Source organism: Alternaria viburni (genome assembly GCF_023758015.1).
Source record: "Alternaria viburni strain BMP 2772 chromosome Unknown scaffold_2, whole genome shotgun sequence".
In the NCBI taxonomy this organism is placed as follows: Eukaryota; Fungi; Ascomycota; class Dothideomycetes; order Pleosporales; family Pleosporaceae; genus Alternaria; species Alternaria viburni.
Genome location: NW_026055771.1, coordinates 1941166 through 1962793, shown reverse-complemented (window position 1 = coordinate 1962793; position 21628 = coordinate 1941166). Strand labels below are relative to the sequence as shown.

The following is a 21628-nucleotide window of genomic DNA, read 5'->3' as shown; positions in this document are numbered from 1 at the left end:
CAGACTGATCAAGGGCGCCGCGGAGGATGTAAGGGTGGCGGCGCAGCTTGATTCCGTTGAGCATGCACAGTACGACTCGTGTAGCAGGTCATTGGCTCGTTCGGTTTGATAACCGAACTTGTAACCGGCGGGTCGTTGCCAGTTTGCCAGATTATAAGTAAAAGGCGTAGCAAAAGTTACAACATTACTGCACTACTCAGTCTACATAATAGCATGCAGTAGTTACGACGGTATACTCTGCGCGCCGATACAATTCCCTCGCTACCACTACTCTTCTCCAGCCAATCGTCTCCACCCGTTTATTCTATCCATCCATTCGACGTTTTCTTCATACACCTCGCGCGCCGCTTCCCAGCCACCCTCCGGCTCGTCGAAGTCCTGAAGACGAAATACATCCCCGACATAACGAGGCCAATCACCATCGTGTTCGCGTAGGATCTTCTCAATATCCCATATCTCGCCCATGTCGGCACCATCGAACCTCGCCGGTGTTTCCCCTCGCAGCATCTCTTTGATAAGGTCGACGAAGTCTTCGGCTATACCGTCGTCGTTCTGCCAGTCGTAGGGCCGCTGCTCTCGCCGGGCTATCTCGAAAGCGCCATCTTGCCATATCGCTGCTCTTACAACGGCGTCGCAAAGCTGCTGGCTTGCTCCTTTGGAAGGTCCGTGCAGGACTAAATTGAAGCACCCGACGGGCATACCTAATTGGTACACTATCTTGACCTCGTTGATCCATACAGCGATTGCCTCTATTATTCTGCTTGCGAACTCGTTGAAATATTCGCTCTCGTGCACGAACTCGGTATACCAGACATCGACCCTGCGTTCTATGCGGAGATCAGGATTCGCAACGCACAACGGTATGAAAGCCTGTGCGTGGGTTTTTGAACGAGACACGCTCAGTCGGTCCTCCTGGATAATGATCTTGCGCAATTGCCTGCATATGTTCGGAGAAAGCCTCTCGATAAAGCGAGTAGCCACTGCAGCTGCTGAGAAGTACATGAATGGTACCCAACAGTCGTAAAAAGGCGGCTCTGGAGGCACTTTGGGCCACGGAGGCAGGAACTTCAATACTTTTTTGAGCTCAGTGCGGTCTGGAATCCACCACGCTTTTGGTTTCCACTGCAAGACAGTCATCTGAGTTTCCTTTGAGTAGCAGGGCGTATCCTCATTGTCGGATTCGTCGGAGGAGTCGGAAAAGTATTCCTCATCCTCAGAAGGCAAGTCCTCGTCATCTTCCTGGGGACCCGTCGCTTTCCGTAAATCTATGTCGTACTCTCTCGAAGTCAAATAGGAAAACTCCGGATATGTCGCCAAGATCTCTACCAAGTCTTGCAGTACAGATTCATCGTCGTAAAAGTCTAGGGTCTCCACCGTGGGTAGAAATCCATATCGCAAATTGGTCCTCTTGGTTCTTGAAACCTCTTCCGTCATCCTTTGTACTGCGAGACTCCATGGATATCGTTTCCTCAGCTCTTGCATGACCTCCACCGAGATGAGGCTGTGAGCCCAGTGTACCATGTATCTCAATCGACACCCACGGTCGCCGAGAAGAAGCTCGTACATGAATGCGTTCGTGGGATGGCCAGTAATATCTGGCGGACTGAGCATAGTGCGGAAAGTGATGTCGTTCGTTTTGAATGCCACTCCATCCATCTCTTTTGCGATTCTCTTGCACGTGTATTGTAGACCAATCTTAACCGCGTCCCCGTTAGTCGCCCGAAGAGTCTCCGAAGTCGTGCGATGGCTGTATCCCTGCTCTTCCCAGATATAGTAATAATACACCTCGTCGCGTAGTTCTCGAGGAAGACGAAAGAACACCGACTGATGCTGGTCCATGATCATGGGCTTTTTCGACTGCATCTTGACGCAAGAAAGTTTGTGTATGTTGGAGAAATGTGTCGCGCGAAGCTTTTGACGTTGAGCTGAGAGTGTGTCTCCCATGGTAGCGAAAGGGCGCTGCCAAGGGCGCAAGGGCGATGGCGTACCAAAATTATCTGGAACACAGAAGCGGTGCAGCGAATATCAATTCATGTAAGTCTAAGACTCAACAGTACCTCGGTGAGTGATTAAATTGCACAAGGAAGATCTGGAAGATCTGGAAGAAGAAGATAATATAGTTCAGATGGATGATACACAGTATTGTGGAGTGTAATGACTGGACAACGAAGATGAGATGTCCTGAATTCATCAGCCCAAACAGCTTCCTGATCACTCAACTTCCCCTTCCATGAGGTTGTTAAGCCATCGCCGACAATGTTGGTGTATCCCGCCCATTCATCCTCTCTACCTAGTCGGATTCGCTGACCTCATTCTGCTTAAAAAGCATATCAACCCCCTCCATGTATTCTGTCCAGTCCACTTCAATATAGTCTCTGTGCTCCCACACCCCAAATCGCTCTTCATGTGCAGCGCACCAGCCTTCCGGTGGCTGTTCCAGGTTGCGAATTTCGAAAACATCCTCCAGGTCCGAAGGCCAATCGCCATCCTTTTCTTTCATCAGCTGGTCGATATCCTATATCTTCCCTATGTCTGCGTCGAATTGAGCTGGAATGCTCCCTTTGACAACCCCCTTGATCGCCTCTACGAAGCCTTTACTAAGAAAGTGAACAAAGTAGTGCCCTTGGAAAGTGTCGGCTTTTGCGATTGATGTACACCCTTCCTCCTAGATTGCTACCCTGACAGTGGCATCGCAGATTTGTTGGCTCGCAAGAGGTGATGGGCCGTGTAAGACTAGATTGTAAGAGCTAGGCAGCATCCCTAAGACAAACAGTGCTTTTGTCTCACTAATCTAAATCCTAATCTCCTTCATTATAAGTTGGGTCCCTGCATCATGGGTCGCTCTCGAAGTACGTATGAGTGAGGTACGCCATATGTCTACTCTTCTCTCAATCTTCAATTGAGTGTTGGAGATACAAAACGGAAGTAGGCCTCTTGCATGACTGGAGGATTCGGGGTCGCTTTGCTCGTCTTCCAGTATAGTGACCTGGCGGAGATGGCTACGTGCGGATTCGCTGAGGCGTGAGAGGAATTCAATTGCGACGGCGGCTGCAGAGAAGTAGGATCGCCTTCCTCCCCGTATGTGTACCATATCAAAAGGATCAGAATCATCGTCGTGAGGTAGGAACTCTGCCACTGCCTCAAGGTCATCATTTGTGGGGATAGACCAGCTGTCAGGTCGCCACTGTAGTACTCGCTGCTGTTCTGCCTTGGAAGTGTATACGGGAACATGCTTCATAAGATAATCCTCGAATGCCTCCCAACGGGTGGCCCAGTGATTAGTTGCCACGAAAAAGGCCCTCCTCGCGTTAACATCGAAGTCGCTTGCAGTCATGTGCCAGAATTCAGGCTCCGTGGATGTGATATCCAGCAAGTCTCGGATGATTTCGAATGTTTGCGCTGAGAACTCGTTATAATCGACTGTATCGACATCTTCAAGCTCACCCCATAGGTGTCCACGCGCTAGGGGTCCATCACTGTCTCCCTCTCGATGCAATTCCCTCATCTTCTTGACTGCCAGGTTCGCTGGATGGCGTTCGCACAACTTACGCATGGTCTCGGCTGTGACTAGAGGGTATGTCCATTCGAGCATGCGACTAAGTATGGCACCCCTTCCTTCATCGATGTAATAACCGAAGATTTGGGATTTCATGAGTTGGTCGGAAGGCCTGGGGAGATCGAGCATAGTACGGAAGGTCATTGTGTTGATCCCCAAGGCAATACCCTGCATCTCCGCCGCTGTCCTTTTGCAGGTATATTGAAGGCTGAGATCAATGCACTCGCCGCCGTCCATTCGAAGTGTCCCAGAAGTGGAGTCGTAGTAGTAGCCGTTCGCTTGGGAATAGTAGTAGTAGATTTCATCTCGCAGCTCTCGTGGAAGACGGAAGAGGAGAGACTGGTGCTGATCCAACGCGTTCTGTGGTGTCGGGTCCATTGCCATGGCTGAGAGGCCTTCACTGGATTAAGCGATTGTGATGTGACTTTAAAGAGAAGACACAGAAGCGGCGTCGCAAAGGCTTTGGATGGGTATCAGAATGCGATGGTCCGGGAAACCAAGACCTTTTACATGGGGAAACGCGAAATTCGGCACTAGTCAGACTCGTCAAGGGCGCTGTCAAGGGCGCGACCGAGGGCGCAACGGCGGAGGTGTACCATGGTACCTTGAACCCCAAGAGCGGTTTGACGAATGCCGAATTCTTTGAGTCGTAACGGGATTTGTATTGAAAAGACTGCAGCCTTCCATTCGTTCTGTCTAGTCCTCCTCTTCAAGTGACAATTCGTGTCCAGCATGCCTAGTCGCAGTCTTCACATATACGTCTTCGCTGAGTGCAGGCCATTCGCCAACATGGTCGTCCAGGAGCTGGTTGATATCCCACACATGTCCCATGTCGGCCTCAATTCTTGCAGGAAGCTCACCTGTAACCATCTTCTTAACACCATCCGCAAAGCCTCTACGCATTGGGTAGACGACATAATCGGAGCTGGGACCTAATCTATGCTCGAGTACAGTGCAGCCCTCGTCCCAAATGGCAAGCTTGATGAGAAGGTCGCTCAGCCGTTGGCTCGCTCGAGGTGTGGGCCCGTGAAGAACCAAGCGAAAGGAATCGGGTGGCATCCCAAGCCTCTTGAGGAACTTGGTTTCAACGAACCAGGGCGCAATTTCCTCGATTCCGTCTTCTAAACCCATGCGCTCGGACAAGAAGTGCTGGTGAAATACGTCTACTCTCCTCTCAATCCGAAGCTTGAGGTTTTCGCAGCAGAAAGGAATAAGGCCTCTAGCGTGAGTTTGCCTATGTGCCTCGCTTATTTCGTTTTCCTGGATGGTAATATTGCGTAGATGCGTCCGAGTGGCTGGTGGCAAGCGCTCTAAGAATCGAATAGTCACTGCGGTAGCCGAATAGTACGTGTCATCCAGATACCACCCTCGGTCAAAGTCCTCTACTATTGCAGGAGGCCGTGGAAGAAATTCGAAGATCGTGTCAAACTCAGCGCGATCCGGCATTCGCCATGGGTCCGGGCGCCATCCAAGCATCAACGCCTGAACCGTCTGATTTGGGTACTCCAGATCTTCGTGTACAATCCTACCATCTGTGCAAAGTCAGAGAACAGCTCAATTTGACTAGCCGAAGCGTGCCTACTGTCGTTTTCTTCAGACTCTCTGGTATACTCTTTGGAAGTCAACCGCCAGAACTCTGGGTGGGTGGATAGGATTTGCAACAAGTCTTGTAGTAGAGTTGTGTGCGCTGTATAGTCTATACTCCAAACTAGGCCTTCATTAAACAGTGTACCGGGGCTGAGCCAGTGAATCCTGTTGCCCATCCTGATGAACGCTTTCTCGATCTGCTCCGCCGCGGTACTATCCGGGTGCAGCTCTCGTAGGCGTTGTATAGCTTCGAGTGTAACCAGAGTATAGGACCACTCGAACATACGTCGGAGAGGTCGTTCTCGTTCACAGAGAAGATGATTCCATAAAAGCGCGTTCGAGCATTCGCTGTCAGGTTCGGGTACTTCGAGCTTTGTACGGAATGTAACCCTGTTCACCTGCAGAGCCAGACCCTCCATCTCGGTCGCAGTCTTCTTGCAAGTGTACTGCAAACTTAAATTGATCGGACGTCCGCTAGCCTGTCGAAGCTTGTCAGACGTGGCATCGTGGTGGTAACCGTCTTCCTCAAGAACATAGTAGTGGTAGACCTCATCGCGCAACTCCCGCGGGAGACGGAAGAGGAGGGATTCGTTTTGTTCGTTCATTTTGGTGAGGCGGTGTTGGTGTTTCGAAGCGTCGCGATGAGGAGGGCGGACAGGTGGTGAAAAGACGTCCAAGCGTATGTCTAGTGGCTGTCGTGCGCTGTCGACGTGTCGACCGGTAAAGTTTAATCGATGAGCAGTACAAGCCGACGAATTGTAGTGTGTTTCGAAGCAAGAATTTCCCGAAGAACTTTAGATACTGACCGTAGCAATCCCGCTCGCGCAAATTCACCGTCGGTGTTGTTGGCTGTGAGGAGTTGAAGTTGCTAGGCGAAGGGCGCGCGCACATCGAAGGGCGGCATCACTCACTAAAGAACGCGCCCTCCATCTCCATTTTTATCTCGCCTATGAGAGAAGATGGGAACTGTACGCGTATACATACAAGATATACATAAGGGTTGAGCGTGTGAAGCTTGAGGAGCGGTGGTTGGGTGTTCGAGAAGTGAGGCGGGCAGTTTGCCGGCGGCAGGCGGCAGTCGGGTTTCAACCACCCAGCCACCCAACCGGTCATCAAGGAAGTAACGAGCACTTGAGTTTGACAGTGACAGCAACGGTTATCGTCACATAATGGTGCAATCGATCGCTTCATCGACGTTCAAACTTTGCCGCCGATTCCATCCGCCTTCCAGAACGAGGTGAAACAAACGGTAAACTTTACTCAAGGCTCTGCGCAATGTGTTGTAACACGGCCTCTTCAGCTTACTCCCAAACTAAGTTACGATCGCAATCAATCTTCTTAGGATGACAGGTTTCAGCAAAATGACGCGAACCTTAGATTCTGCTCCCGTAGTAAGACAGAACCGAGTTTAATAACGACGTACGCTTCATAAAGTCATTGTCCCGCCGCCATGGGCTAGGCGATGTATCTCAACAAAGACGCTATTGCTTTGACATCATGCTCACAACGACAATCGACGGCAGCGACTTTGAAATGATTTTCTTAGGACGCGGACATCTTTCACACGCTAGTGAGGGTAACAATGTGTGCTCTTTGGAGCAGGATGAAGGCAGTGAATGTCTCGACCTCTTTCGGACCCTTTCTACCGTAATTTTGGGTCAGCAGATGTGCAACCGGACCAAAACAAGGCATCTGAGCCTTCATTCATCTATCAGTTCAGTCCAGAATTGCGATCTCGGGCGAACAAAGGTACTTACACTCTACACTCCCAGCTTAACGCTACTTTCCACCTCAGAACCCTCTACCCCCGCAGTCATGGAGGCCACAACCCACCAGCTGTCAACATATCCTCACCTCATTCCCCTGCCTACCTCAGAGACTAACTACCATCGCCGGCAGCCTAAGATCCGGAGTATGTCTGACGTTGACATACAACGACTCCGACGCTCAGACAGTTTTATGAATCACAACTACCATATCAACACAACACCCACGAGGCCTCGTCGCACAATTTCTGGCTCAACTACACCAGAATCCAAATACCGGCCACACCATAGGAAGGGCGAGTTACGATACGACTTCAGATTCGGCAACGGCTTCGAGCCAAAAGAAGACGCACGCCGCAAACATGCTCAACATAGACGGGATCGAAGCAGCGTCTTCACAGTCGCAAGCGCACACACACTATGCTCGATACCTTCGGAGCCGCCAACCCCTACATCGCCTTCGCAATCTTTCCTAGACCTATACTCACCGTCTCTCCCTCCTTCACCAATCAAGGCTTCACATCCGGCATACGCGACAGCATCTCACTGCACCCTGACGCCCCTAGAACTACAAGACTGCATAGCACACGGTCGTTATTGCCGCATCAAGACATTCCTACTCGACCTTCTCCACCTAGATCTCAAGTCCTCGTCTTCTGCCTCTACCCCGAGGACCTCGATGAGGACGAGCTGCAGTCACAAGTTCCACCATGGACGGTGCAAGAGGTGCGATTTACCCGAAGCTATACTCCCGTACATTGATGGCGGATTGCTAACATCGGGTTTCCATTGCAGGGATTTTGGATGTGAAGAATGTAGTGATAAGCATATGTCAGTTCAGGAAGAAGACTGGGTGGAGCGAACACCATCACCGTTGGATATCTCGGATGAAGCACCGCAGATTGATGTAAGTCTCACTATACCCTCCTCTCTTTTCCCCGGCGTATCACTAACATGACTCTCCTATAGCCAATCGCTTTCATCCCCATCTCCACCACCCGACCCCATCCTCTTGACACCGGCAGCGACTCCGCATCTACATCGACACCGAGCTCTCATTCCAGCTTCTCTTTCTCCCCATCCCTCTTCGAATCCACGCCACTCCCCCAAGACACCCCAGCGAGCCCCTCACCGTCAACAAGTCCAATAAACTACTCCCTTCCCATCCCCTACTACCGACCGTCCCGCCCAACCAGTCCAGCAACACCATCCCGTGCCCGCGTCCCATCCGGCTTCACCGGCTTCACGAGATACATATCTCCAAGAAGCTCCGAAATCAGACCCAGCACCTCAGTCATAGGCGAGAATATCCCCGCTACCGCTGTAGCAATGCTGCAAGCCTCGCCAACTACTATCCACATCCGGCAACCTCTTTCAAGACCTGGCACAGCTATTCAGACTACTCCATCACCATCACCTTTATCCACTCCAGTAACTGAGATTGGAGACCCACTCGCGGATACACCGACACCCACTCTCTTCATCCGAAGTTCGCACTCACGGCCTTCCCCATCACCATCGCCTCTATCCACACCGGTGACTGAAAGCGAAAACCCGCTTTCAGAAATCACACCCCAACCCTCGCCTACGACAACTGTTATCCATCATTCCCCATCACCCTTATCCACACCAACAACAGAACTCGAAAACCCTCTTTCATGTATCGACGACTTCCCCCTGTCCACCCACTCCTCCCTCCCCACCACCACCACCAGTCCACCCTCATCCCCGGACTCCCGCACAACAATCCTCCTCCTCCACCGCGCCCTCTCGACCTCAACCACCACCAGCCAAACAGACACGCACCTAATCCGGACCGCACGCCTCGTCCTCGGTCTCGCCGTGCAAAGCGCCGCAGGCCGCATCCCAGCCGACATTGCGGAAAAGGTGTCTGCGCAGCTGTTTCCGGAGGAGGGGCAGGAAGTCATGGGGAAGGAGGAGTTTGAGGCGTTTGTGCAAGGGGCGGTGGAGAGGGGGGAGGTTAGTGAGACCAGGAAGTGTCAGATCTTGGAGTTGGTTGGTGCTAGTACTAGTTGGGTGGGGGATGGAGATGAGGATGAGGATGAGGATGAGGATGAGGATGAGGATGAGGATGAGGATGAGGATGAGGGTGAGGGCGCGTAGAGGCGAGGCGTTGTGATTGATTCGAGGCGTCTGGCTGGGGAGAGTTAGTTCTTGTTGTTATGGAAATACCCGGAGTTATGCTGTTAGAGATACCATTAGAAAGTGGGCGCTGGACGCGAACATACTTTAGAGACTCGAGAAGAATTTATAATATGTTAATATTGACTCGCTAGACCTCCTTCATGACTCGAATTCGCGGACTTGTTTCCTCCCAGGACGCCTTATATGATATCTTGAATCATTCCCAAAACATGCTCTCAGTCCTCCCATCAAGACGTTCACTCATCTCAATCATCGCACCTCCTCATTCTCTGCTCATGCAGTCTAAGACTCTTAACATGGCTCGCTGACAAGTGGTCTAGGATAGCGTCGTTCTACTCGTCCTCCATGCCTTCCAGTAGCGTATGCTCGAGAACGTCGCTCAGCGTCACCATGCCCTTGAGCTTGCTGTTTTCGTCGATGACGACGAAGCGGTGGACGCGCGATCTGCGGATCGTGTCGTATAGAGTGGACATGTTGTCGTTGAGCGAACAGGTGAAGATGCCGGGAAAGTCCTGGGCGTTGTTAGAGGAGTGTTAATAATGAGGATGTAGAGACGTACGTCTGAGCGCTTTAGTAGCGCGTCGCCGACTGTAAGGTTCAAGTCGTCGTATACACCGCCCTTGATAAGTGCAATGACGTCGACGGCTTCGAAGACGTTCAGCACGGTACCTGTGGATATTAGCCAAGTTTGCCGTAATCCAACACTACCACCTACCGGCTCTGTCCAGAATGGGCACACTTGATATGCTCTTCTTAACAAGCATGTGGATGACGTCCATGACCGGTGTGTCCATCGATGCAGTCGCGAGATCCTCGTATGTACCGACGTTGAGCTCCTTCAGCGGCTTCCGCAGCTTCTGTGTTTCCTTGACGTTCACGGCGATGAATTTCAATATGCGGTATTGGGTGATGACGCTAACGACCATGGTTCTACGTGTCTCGTCATCGCTGTCGACAATGGGGATACGCCGGGCGCGCGACTCGAGCATCTTGCGGCATGCTTCGTATACGGGTCGGTCGGGGTGGATGGATATGGTCTCTATGGGTTTGACGCCCAAAGATCTCTCGATGTCTGTCTGTGTGAGCTTGTGTCCGGTATGCGAAGCCGAGCGCTTACCTCGCAGACTGTTCAGGCGGAACTGGTCGACCCGCGCCAAAGCGTCTGGGTTCTGCCAGTAGTACTGGATGACGTTTATATAGTCCGATGTGGTGAGGAGTCCGGCAAAGGTAGATGACTTGGAATCCCATAGCGGCGCTGAGACGATACCTACATACAGCGTCAGCTCGTGCTTCCATACACAATATCCAAGCTCACCATTCTGGTTCAGTATGTTCAGACTCTTCTTCACGAGCAGCGCCGTGTCGAAGACGATCAGGCGATAGCTTATAGGAAGAACATCGTAGCTCGTTCTGGCCTTGAGGAAAGCTCTGATGGTTCTCTAGCTCTTGTCAGCTACCGCAGCGACTGTCCGCGATCCAGACTTCATACCAGGCCGTCCAGTTGCTCGCGGTCAACAGCTGAAAGTTGGCGCGGCTGCTCTTTCGGGGGCAGAGGCGCTCGGGACTGTTGGAGCAGGTCCCGCGGCGTCACAAAGGCGGGTCGCGCATCGCTCGGGAGGGCGTTGGTCGTAGAGTCTGCCGTGTCGACGCCCGACATGATTATCGCGTTGCTCCTCGGAGCCGCATGAGCGTGACTCCAGTGATCCAAGCTTCGGGGGTAGATGCAGCGGGAATGGGGGCTAGTAGACGCAGGATTTCTTGAATGCGGTGAAAGTCGGTGCAGGTAAAGGCCCCACGATCGTCATTAGCGCATCGTGGACCTGGAATGTCAATGCGCAAACACGCGGGGCAAACAGATGTAGCATACAACAGACAGCAAACATACACGTGTGACAAGCTCATGTTTACTTGCTTTGCTTTGATTACATTGAAGCGCTCAGTTCTGAGATACGGCTAACCTTAGGGAATGCACCCGAAAGAAACCTGGTCCCAAAGGATCCTCAGGTACGCTAGAAATCATACACTGCCGCCATCTGTCCATGAACATTGCACGCCGCCTGCCCTTCCAAGATATTCCCCCATTCATAGTATCCATATGCCAAGTCGTGACCCATCCACACTATGCGTCGTGTTTCCTGGCTGCCTTTGCGGCGTCCAAGTTGAGCTCAGGACCGGGCTCAGCCTCGGCCTCCTCCATGATAATTTCCTGTGCCGCTGCTTCGACCGGTATCTCAGGCTCGCCAATTGACTTCTTCGCTTGTGCTACGATGGCGTCTGCCTCGGTGATTCCGCCCTTCATGGTCGACTGGTCACCGTCCACACCCATCGCGGCGTCGTTCTTGCGTTGCCGAAGAGCCTTGTTGTCGAAGCGAACTACCATACAGGAGAGGTTGTCGGTCGAAAATCGTGCGAGGGCGTAGTCGACGAGCTTCTTGGAGGCTTCTTGTGGATCATGAACTTGGCGGACTAGGTCGACGGCTTCCTGGTCGGAACAGACATCCCAGAGCTATAGCTGTTAGCAAATGTCATGAATTTGTGACTGCATTACTTACACCATCGCAAGCGAGAATGAGAAACTCGTCCTGCTCGGCCTGAATCACAGTCTCGGTGGTGTACGGGTGTCCGGTGACCAAGTCCTTCATATAGGCATCGCCCAGTGCTCGTGTGACAGCAAGGACGCCGTTAACGCGGTTGTTGAGAATCAAGCCGCCGGCACTAGCAACACGGCGTCCCTCGTTCTCGTCGCTGCCCTTGTGGTCGTAGGAGAGGCGCAGCGCTCGGCCATTGCGGCAGAGGACAATACGCGCATCACCTACGTTGGCGGTGTACAGCACGCGCTGTCGGCTGGCCTCGTTGCGTAATCTCGCCTCGACTTGCTGTTCAGCTGCGGGCTCCACAGCGGAATCGGTAGCCTCGCCGCCTTCGCCTGCATGCTTGATAGCCGATACAGCCGCGGGTGCAAAGAGCACTGAGCCGGTGGACGATTGCGCATTAGGTACTCGGTCCTCCCACCTCAGAACTGCAATGACCGCGGTACAACCACTGTTCTTCAAAGGAAGCTTCTCCAACTGCTGGTCGACGACGGTGAAGGTCTGATCGAGCAGCTCGGGTATCGGGGTGTTGGGGTTCTTCCGGATTGTCTCTTCCAGGATCAGGTGAAGCTTCTTTCCACACCAGTCGGCAGCGAAGGTTCCGGCGTGTCCGTCGAAGATGGCGAAGTATCCGTTGTCCGTCTCAACTACGGCTTGCGACAGAGGGTCAGACTGAGTGGAGCTGGCGTCGGAGATGGCGCGGGCCTTGTCGGCGGCATACGAGGGCGCTGGGGTGCTCAAGAAGTTGTACAGGTATGCGTGGGTATCCTCCATCGTTCGTCTGCACTTCTTGTTCTTATCCTCTGTGACACCGACGCGGAAGGTAGATCGTGGGCCGGGCGCCGACTCGCCAGCCGAGTTGTTGAGGGAGCCCTGGGGGACACTGAGGGCAGCATCCGACTTGCCCAGCTTCTGCATGGGCGTCTGAGGGGCGGCCTTTTCGGTCATGGTGTTGTTGGTCGTGTTGGTGGGAGAAGAGCCGCCTAGGTGCAGCGACTGTTTCGCGCTCGAGAACATGTCGCGAGCACGCGATACGCCACTACTCCGTCGTTTTCTCTCGGTGGGGGCGGAAGCGTCACTGGGCTTGCGATCTATGGAAGCGGAGCCGTTGCTGGTTGTGTTTGTCGGTGCAGCAGCTGCGTTGTCCGCCACTGGGGCTGCGGGTTTGGGCGCGTCATGGTTGGCAGGGGGGTCGACGGCGGGACTCTCGTCGTCCTTTGCATTGCCAAACATTTTCGAGAGCAAGCCTCCCTGGGCGCTCCGACGCCTGTTACCTGCCAGCTTGGAGGATGGCGCTGGCGTTTGGTGACTGGGTAGTGGCGGCGATGCAGATGGGGCGGCCGAGGCGGCGGCGGATTCGCGGATGAGATAAGCGGGGCTCGAGGGACAAGAATGTAGGAAAGATGTAGACGGATGCAAGGGGAGGAGTCGTGGGAGTCGTCGGTGCTAGGTGTAATGACGTCGAGGGTGTATGGCGGGGCGAGCAGCCGGAAATATCAATTGGCGCAAGAGAAGGCTTGACACTGCGAAAAGATGACAAGGCGCGGGCACGTTCCAGGGTTGAGATTGGACGATCGTCGAGATAGCGTGGGCGGATAGGTAGTGAGTGGCAGACAGCGCGAGCAATGGGAACCCGACTGCTTGTTGTGGAAGTGCGGGGATCAATTGCGCAGGTACTCGACTCACGAAGGCGACCCCGCTAGGTACTGCGCGGGTGTGAATGGAGGCGACGGCGCAGGCCAAATACACGGTCCTGTGACTCTGCTATATCAACCAAGGCTAGCATACCCAAAGCAAATCCAGGGTTTTGGGCTGCGGATCAGCACGATCTAGGCTCGCGCGCATGCAGACCGGCGCGTACTGTGGAGCCGGCTTGAATTGACTAACATGTCTATGTACAACCGCCGGCCATGACTATCCCGCAACATGAACAGCGGAAATTTGAGATCTTCAGATCTTCATACGCATATTGCACTGTCTCTTGACGTGATCAAGAATGAACCCTCTATTCAAGCCGTCGGCCTGATATCTAGCATGCTGACACGGAGCCAAGAATGCTGCGCGGGCATGGCCAAGTTGCTTCTGGTACTAGCCCTTCACCTCACCTTCTCAGGCTGTCCAAGCGTGCCTGGAGGTCGTCGTCATCAGGGTCAGCTCCGCCGCCGCCAACAGCCTGCGCCACCCTAGCTTCAGGTACTGCGTTCTTCTGCAGTCCGCTGGGCGTCTCGCCAAGCTATGCGACGTTAGCGATTGCGGTCTTGGTAGTGGCAGAGTACTCACAGCCTGGCCAAGATCGATGCCTATCTCATCCAAGACCTGGTTGACGACGTCTTCGCTCTCTTCTTCGTCTTCCATGCCAGTGGCATCATCGATAGCGTCGTCCATCATCTCCTGCCGCTGGTCCATGATGTCGTTCTCCTTCTCAAACTCCATGGCAATGCGTTGGAGCGCGGGGAGGTTCATCTGCCTGTTCATACTTCCGAGCAGCGCTGCACAGGTTAGAGTAGTTTAGCTAAGGGTTGCGGATAGAGACTCACTTGTGGCGCCCTTCATGGACTGCATCATCTGCTCGTTACTGCGTACGGTCTGCTCGCATTAGCCATGTCCGTTCCTAGTAGGCATACGCCATACCTGTATCCTGAGCGAAATCGCCTGCAGTTGTGTGCGCATCTGGTAGAATTTCTGGATGTATCTTGCGTACGTTAGCCATGTGCTATCAGCAATGCGACAGCGACTCAGCATACCGCCGTGTGCGCACCAGGTCCTTTGCCTGGATGCGCAGAGGCCCCATCTGCCCATTCTTTGCGCTCTTCTTGATATCTGCGACTAGCTTCTTCTCCTGGTTCTCAAGCTTCACGCGCTCGCGGTCTAGCTCTCGTTGCGTCTTCTCGAGTGCGCGCTGGTGTTTCCGCAACCGTTCCGCCGGCGTCATGCGCTTTCCGAAGGCCCATTCTACGATCTTGCAGGTCTGTCAGCATGGGCTATGTATAAGAGCAGGTATGCATACGTTCATGGTTGCGACTAGATTGGGCGAGGTTTGTGGAGGATCCTGGGGTAGACTTGGAGATGTGGGTGCGGCGGGCAGCGCGATACGACCGACCACTTCGCTCAGATTACAAGACTAGAGGAAGAGACCAGCTCTGGATAGGCGGGTGTTTGTGCGGGAAGAGATCAGAGACGTCAAGTTGCAAAAGTGGCTGCCTTGCCCGATTATGTCATTTGATGTTCGGCCGGGTTGAGGCGTGGAGGGCAAGATACGCAGACGCAGGTATGGCGATGCCGAGCCTCAAGGGAATTATCTACCACTTGCCCGCCTCTAAGCAAGCGCAATTCTAGTACACCGATTCACCCAAATGATTCACGCATTACACAGCACCCAGCCAGACGTGCAAAGATTGACGTGAAATCGCTGCACACGTGTATGCCGCGGCAGTGCCCTGGTGGGCGTGTAGCTGTCACGACAGCCAATCCCTGCTTGGGTGCGAGGTGGCGTGTGCACACCAACTCTGACGTTGTCTCAGCATATTCTTTCTCGACACCGCCTCTCTCCACAACATCACACCCGCCCCTCCGCATCTATCACGACATGCGCCCCTCCTCATAGCGCAACCACCCGAACCACCTCGATGAATCCCGATCGACGCAACGGCCGCCCCTCCTCGCCCGGCGAGTCCTCCAGCAGCGGCCGCCGTGGCCAATCCGACGACTTCGTCCCGCGCCGGAATGCTGGACCCGGATACATGACGGTCGGCGGCGGCAGCACCACGAGCGACGCCGCCGCCCGCCTCGTCTCGATGCTCGACGAGGACTCTGGCTACGGCGGAAGTATGCAAGACGGCGAAAGCAGCGGCATGAATTGGCGGTCTAACATTGGCGAAGACAGGCCATCACCGATGCTGTCTGCCGGGTCAGGGAACGCCGAACACGAACGCCAGCGCAGCCATGTCCTGCAACTGCGCTACAACCAGAACAAGAACGCCCTTGGCCGCGCCATTGCCGGCACCATCGAGACGCTGAAGAGTTTCCAAGAGATGAACCTGAAATGGCCGGCCCACTACCCCTCGGTCCAGGTGGCAGAAAAGCAAAAAGCACATCTCCGCAACGAATCACGGCCCGGCCTGCAGCACACACAGTCGGCCATGGGCAACTTCGACCCCGACATGCGCTCCCCCGAACGGCCGCGAGGACCCCGCCGAGCGGGCACGACGATTGGAGACGACTTCGGCGAATCGAGCTCAGCCGCCGAACAGAAACGCAAGGAGGAGCCCAGACTGGTCACGCCACAGCTGGCCCACGACTTCTCCGTCCTGAAGTTGGAACTGCGCATGGGAGGCCGGAACCAGACAGACCTGGTGCACTCGCTCGAGAAGAACTCGGTTGCCTCTCTCCTCGACGGACAGATCCAGCAGAGCATACGCCACCTTTTCTCTCTCAAAGAGCGTATCGAGGACACATCGAGCAAGGTCCTGGTCACCGGAGATCTCAACGCCGGAAAGTCAACCTTCTGCAACGCCCTCCTCCGACGCAAGGTCCTTCCCGAAGACCAGCAGCCCTGCACAAGCATATTCTGCGAGGTGCTTGACTTCAGAGAGAACGGCGGAGTAGAAGAGGTCCACGCGATTCCCATCGGCTCGACATACAACCGCAACGACGAGAGCACCTATGTTGTATTCGACTTGAAGGACCTTGAGAAGATCGTCATTGACAACGACCACTTCTCACAATGCAAGATCTACGTCAAGGACATACGGGACGTGGATGAATCTCTGCTCAACAACGGAGTCGTCGATATCGCTCTCATTGACGCTCCGGGTCTGAACGCCGACTCTTTGAAGACAACCGCCGTTTTCGCTCGCCAAGAAGAGATTGACGTTGTCGTCTTCGTCGTTTCTGCCGCCAACCACTTCACCGAGTCCGCCAAGAACTTCATCTTCACCGCTGCGCGAGAGAAGGCATACATGTTTATGGTGGTCAACGGTTTCGACACCATCCGCGATCAGAACCGTTGCCAGGAAATGATCCTGAAGCAAGTCGCTAATCTCAGTCCCGCCACATTCAAGGAGTCCAGCGAACTGGTGCATTTCGTCTCCAGTAACGCCATTCCCATGGGTGGAGGAGGGAGCCCCCCGGATGACGACGGCGACGATGACCCCTCTGACAAAGGAAAGGGCAAGGAAGCAGAGAAGCAGCGCGACTTTGCTGATCTCGAGGCCTCTTTGCGACGTTTCGTATTGGAGAAGAGGGCGCGATCCAAGCTAGCACCCGCCAAGACCTATCTCCTCAACGTGCTAGGAGACATGAACAACCTTGCCACTGTCAACCGTGATGTCTCTCAGAGCGAACTGGATCGTGTCACCAAGGAGATCCAGGCGCTCGAGCCCGAGTTCGAAGAGTCAAAGAAGTCACGGACAGAAGCCGGAGAGGCAGTTGATCGTATGGTCGAAGACACAACATCAGACGTCTATGGCCACACCCGGGACACGCTCAACAACTCTATCGCTAGGGTGGCAGAGCAGGATCTTGGCATTGAATACCCTGGCCTCTTCTCAGCCTACCAGTACGCCGAGGACATTAGAGACTCCATGCTCCACGAGATCACCGAAGCGGTTCGCTTGTGCGAAGAACATGCACGAACCCAAGCGGTACAAGGCTACAATGGCATTAAGAACTTGGGTGTTTTACATCTTGGCAACAACCTGTATGCCGATGTCATGTTCCGCCCAGAGAGGATGTTCAGGAAGTCAGTGCACGCTCTCGCCCGCCAGGTGGACATCGACATCGACCTATGGGACTTCTTCGATGTCGCCAGCCTGTGGGAGCGACAAGAAAAGGCTGCCGGTGCCGGCATGGCTATGACTGTTGCCGGTGTAGTAGGTGGCAGGCTGGTCGGCGGCGTCGGCTGGCTAGACGGTGCCCTTGGTGCTGCAAAGGTTATGGGTACGAGCAACATGAGGAGACTGATCATTCCCGGTCTCATCGCTGGTGGTAAGCACATCCTTCCGCTGTCATTTGATCTATACTAACGTCTCTAGTTGCTCTCGGAGTATCATACGTCCTGGCTTCCGTGCCCAAGTCGCTACCTCACCGCCTCAGCGCAAAGCTATCTCAGCAGCTCTCAGCGATTGACTACACACACTCTAACGCCCTTCGCATCAGCTCCGAGGTTCGCCGTGCACTCAAGGGCCCTGCCAACGATGTCCGCATCGGCCTGCAGAGGAACGTCGAGAAGCTCCAGTTGCAGAAGGAGGAGACAACGAAGCTCAAGGCGGAAACCGAAATCGCTCGCAAGTACTTCGGCAACCTCGTCCGCAGCAGCAATGACCTGCGCCAGACGGTCCAGCGTGTTGACCTGGAGGCTGCGCCACCAGCGATTAGCAGCCCGATGCAGTAGATGTTGTTATGCCCTTATGCTATTTGAAAGAGTCACGGCTTACGCGTACGAAGAAAAGGATCAGCATGGAGGCGTTTGCAGGTGTTTAGGATAGGCCATGATGAAGTAATCTTGCCCGCTTTCTCGGTGTACATAGAATTGACCCAATACCCCTCTTGCCCTTTGGCCGAAATCGATAGATAGATACATCCAAACTCTGAACATGTGATATGATGGTAATTGTGAGAGCTACCTTTTGCCAAGCTGTCGTGCGTGGACCCTGTACGTTGATAGCAGACACGCGTGAGTCGAGACCTCGGATCTGCGCACGTCATCCGTCCTGCGCTACCTACCGTTGCATTCCCGCCTGCCTGCCTCCACCCGCTCCATGGCGGCTCATGCACGACCGAAGCCGCCCTGATGGAAACTAGAAGAGACCCCCGATCCTTTCTCTTCTTTATAATCCTGCTGCTGCTCATCAACTCGCCCGAACAGCAACAGCCAACCTTCAATGCGCGCACCCGTTACCGAGAGCTCATCGAGCGCGAATACTACCAACTCGACATCCTTAATCGGACGCGATACGGCGATTTCAACCCAAGGAAGGACAGGTGGCTCAATGTCACTGGGCTGCGGGATGAGGATGGCTTTGCGTGGGACTTGCTGGACCCAGTGAGGCAGAAGGCAAAGGCGCAGTCTGAGCGACTACTGGGAGATGGGTGGAAGGGCATGCTGGATGGACCGCTGCAGGATGGGGAAGCTGGCATACCGGTATACAAGAACCTGTCTGGTTACGTGCAGGGAGAATGGACGCGCTCGCCGCTGAGTCGCATACGGCATCCCAGCGATATGGGCAACGCCTCAGCCATACCCGACGATCCCTTCGGAAACATGGCGGTATACGACAGGAACCTGACTGGTGCAGGTGGACCGTTGCGGATACACGTCACAGAGCTGGAAGATAGAATGCGGAGGAATGCGAACAAGACTATATCTGAGATCAGCGCGAAAGTGGTCATCGGAGACAAAGACAGCTTTGGGGGGAACTGGTGGGAGTTCGTGGCACACGGCGTTCATTTTATGAAGAGTGGAACTGCTGTTCTGACTACTACGAGTGATCGGTTTGCGGGCATCTTCGCTTTGCCTCACCTGCAGGTTACGCCATACTTCTACTCGACGTCCCAGGAGTTCCTCAATCGGACGATACACGAAGCTATAGAACGGCAAGAGAAGAGAGCTTTCCCAAATTGGAACCCCTGGACATCCGCTGCGGAGGGCAACAATGAAGGTATGTTCCAAGGGCACCACTGCGAGTTCGTCTTGTATCTTCAAGAGTTTCCAAGCCAATCCAACGTCGACATGGACTGGCTCGAGCACGAGCTCCGCTTTCCTACTGGCGCTCCTATCCCACACGATATCCCTCACGCCATGTCTATGGTGGGCTTCTCTCCAGATTGTGGTTTTGTGATTGAGTCAAAGGGTCCTCCAGATTTCCCCCCATCAGAAGCCATGCACCTGGTTGGATCCAAGACAGAAGATTTCAATGTGCGCGCAAGACACGGCATCCTCGCTTTTGCCATCAGTCTTGCGTTCCAACTTTCCTTCACTCTTAAGCAGATGAAAGAGACCGCAACGCCGTCCATGCGCAGCCGGGTCAGCTTCTATACAATTGCTATGATGGCCCTTGGAGATGGCTTCACATTCTTAATTCTCATCTTCATGTACTTCTTCCTCGGTACGGCACAGTTGGCGCTGTACAGCATCGCGTTCATAGCGCTTTTCTCTGTACTGACTCACCTACGCTTCTTGATGGATATCTGGTCTGTGCAAGCAGCGGAGAGAGCCCGTCAGGAGCGACAACGAAGTCCTGCAACTACTACTGCGACCCCAACTCCAGCTCCTGAGCCTGCAGCTCCAACACCGCCCACCGATGGCGGTTTGCCTTTGCCAGCTACTGCCGCTCGACCGCCACGTCCACCTACTCCCATCATCATCGCACCAGACCAGGACGACCCCGACGAAGACCTCACTCCGAGTCCAAACAATACGCCCACTACAGCCGGGGCTACGACAACGAATGCGAATCCCCGGGCCGAGCTTGGTGCACTATACAGCCGCTTTTGCCTTATGCTCATCGTTCTGTTCTTTGTAACTATACACTTCGGGACAGCTCGCACGACGTATCGCGCGATTTACTTCGACGTCATCACCTTCATCTACCTCTCGTTCTGGGCACCGCAGATCTACCGGAACATCATGCGCAACTGCCGGCGAGCACTGCGCTGGGACTACGTTGTAGGAACGAGCGTGGCCCGCATCGCACCTGTAGCGTACTTTTACATGAAAGAAGACAATGTACTGTTTTCAAGAACAGACTGGAGAGCTATGGGTTTCCTGGCAGGGTGGGTGTGGATCCAAGTGGTGGTGCTGGTGAGCCAGGAAATGCTAGGCCCGCGCTTCTTCATCAGAGACGGATGGGCACCCCCCGCATACGATTACCACCCCATCCTGCGCGAAGACGAAGAAGGCGCAACAATGCCCCTCAACATCACCACCTCCACAGACTCACCCACCACGATCGACGCTTCTGCCACCGATGGCGAATCCTCGAAAGCCTCAGGTGAATCCAAATCGAAAGGCAAAAAAGTATTCGACTGCAGTATCTGCGCCAACGACATCGAAGTCCCTGTCATACCCGCAGGCGCTGATGAGAGCAGCGTGGCTGGCATGGGCGGGACGAGTATGATTCTACAGAGAAGGCAGTACATGGTTACGCCTTGTCGGCACATATTCCATACTGGGTGTCTGGAAGGGTGGATGCGGTATCGACTTATGTGTCCGAATTGTAGGGAGAGCTTGCCGCCGCTGTAGGCTAGATAGAGTGAATTGGATACAGTAATATTCTTCGCATTTTGCATCAGCATCATCAGGAGAGGATCTTGGGATCAGCATGCACACTTGATGATGTAGGTGACGCATGTCTCACTGTCCGCGTAAACAAGTGGATCTTATACCGTTTAGTGCGAATGCCAGCTCCACTTTCCGCAGTGGCAGCAGCAGCGCAACGGTAACTGCCACAAGCTCCAGGGGTTTGCGCGTGGTTCCATGCCAGCGCGCAGTCTCGAATATGCGACAACTAAAACTAGATACATCGTACATTCACATCGCCACGTTCTACGTCAATTCAGTATATGTCACTGACTCTGAGGTGCGCGGCAGTTATTATTAGCACGACTACGCCACAGATCGCCGCTTAGACGCTAGGTTGTAGGGTACAGCATCCTTTACCGGTTCCACAGCTGGGGCTGAGTTGCGCATCACTCGCTTTCTGAGCCCCGGTCGGTCTCTGCATACGCAAACCGCAACCCTCAGCCTCTCGTTTCCTACATTCGCTTCGTTGCTGCATTGTGTGTTGGCGTTGGTCATATAACAGCGAGTGCCTGGGTTTTGGGGTTATCGTGTTCTTCCTGTTCCTCTTTCGTGTTTCCGAGACGCCGAAGGAACCCCTGGACTTACACAAGGCTTGCGCGAGGCTTGTTCCGGAGACGACGAGTCGTCGCACGCCCCCCAGCTTAAGCAAGGCCAAACCCTT

General features: G+C 54.0%; 9 protein-coding genes across 9 annotated transcripts; 3 read left to right on the top strand and 6 right to left on the bottom strand.

Moving 5' to 3' along the window:
* Window positions 1-267: 267 nt before the first annotated feature.
* Window positions 268-1611, bottom strand: J4E79_001610 (uncharacterized protein; the record flags this gene model as incomplete). Its single annotated transcript, XM_049350518.1, has 1 exon — window positions 268-1611. One exon carries the CDS (start codon window positions 1609-1611, stop codon window positions 268-270), a length of 1344 nt encoding a protein of 447 aa, XP_049215677.1.
* A 679-nt stretch (window positions 1612-2290) lies between these two features.
* J4E79_001609 (uncharacterized protein) lies at window positions 2291-3940 on the bottom strand (the record flags this gene model as incomplete). Its single annotated transcript, XM_049350517.1, has 2 exons — window positions 2291-2515; window positions 3089-3940. The coding sequence occupies 2 exons, from the start codon at window positions 3938-3940 to the stop codon at window positions 2291-2293; spliced, it is 1077 nt and encodes a 358-aa protein (XP_049215676.1).
* Window positions 3941-4252: 312 nt separating this feature from the next.
* On the bottom strand, window positions 4253-5748 carry J4E79_001608 (uncharacterized protein; the record flags this gene model as incomplete). The annotated part of the gene is made up of 2 exons (XM_049350516.1): window positions 4253-5088; window positions 5139-5748. 2 exons carry the CDS (start codon window positions 5746-5748, stop codon window positions 4253-4255), a joined length of 1446 nt encoding a protein of 481 aa, XP_049215675.1.
* A 1871-nt stretch (window positions 5749-7619) lies between these two features.
* J4E79_001607 (uncharacterized protein) lies at window positions 7620-9033 on the top strand (the record flags this gene model as incomplete). Its single annotated transcript, XM_049350515.1, has 3 exons — window positions 7620-7635; window positions 7746-7816; window positions 7879-9033. 3 exons carry the CDS (start codon window positions 7620-7622, stop codon window positions 9031-9033), a joined length of 1242 nt encoding a protein of 413 aa, XP_049215674.1.
* A 374-nt stretch (window positions 9034-9407) lies between these two features.
* On the bottom strand, window positions 9408-10732 carry J4E79_001606 (uncharacterized protein; the record flags this gene model as incomplete). Its single annotated transcript, XM_049350514.1, has 6 exons — window positions 9408-9587; window positions 9635-9744; window positions 9791-10147; window positions 10193-10342; window positions 10391-10514; window positions 10565-10732. 6 exons carry the CDS (start codon window positions 10730-10732, stop codon window positions 9408-9410), a joined length of 1089 nt encoding a protein of 362 aa, XP_049215673.1.
* Window positions 10733-11194: 462 nt separating this feature from the next.
* J4E79_001605 (uncharacterized protein) lies at window positions 11195-12899 on the bottom strand (the record flags this gene model as incomplete). The annotated part of the gene is made up of 2 exons (XM_049350513.1): window positions 11195-11581; window positions 11628-12899. The coding sequence occupies 2 exons, from the start codon at window positions 12897-12899 to the stop codon at window positions 11195-11197; spliced, it is 1659 nt and encodes a 552-aa protein (XP_049215672.1).
* Window positions 12900-13767: 868 nt separating this feature from the next.
* DID4 (ESCRT-III subunit protein did4) lies at window positions 13768-14679 on the bottom strand (the record flags this gene model as incomplete). The annotated part of the gene is made up of 6 exons (XM_049350512.1): window positions 13768-13899; window positions 13947-14155; window positions 14204-14252; window positions 14298-14358; window positions 14411-14634; window positions 14674-14679. 6 exons carry the CDS (start codon window positions 14677-14679, stop codon window positions 13768-13770), a joined length of 681 nt encoding a protein of 226 aa, XP_049215671.1.
* Window positions 14680-15292: 613 nt separating this feature from the next.
* Window positions 15293-18057, top strand: J4E79_001603 (uncharacterized protein; the record flags this gene model as incomplete). Its single annotated transcript, XM_049350511.1, has 2 exons — window positions 15293-17651; window positions 17699-18057. 2 exons carry the CDS (start codon window positions 15293-15295, stop codon window positions 18055-18057), a joined length of 2718 nt encoding a protein of 905 aa, XP_049215670.1.
* Window positions 18058-18456: 399 nt separating this feature from the next.
* On the top strand, window positions 18457-20907 carry J4E79_001602 (uncharacterized protein; the record flags this gene model as incomplete). Its single annotated transcript, XM_049350510.1, has 1 exon — window positions 18457-20907. The coding sequence occupies one exon, from the start codon at window positions 18457-18459 to the stop codon at window positions 20905-20907; it is 2451 nt and encodes an 816-aa protein (XP_049215669.1).
* Window positions 20908-21628: the final 721 nt, after the last annotated feature.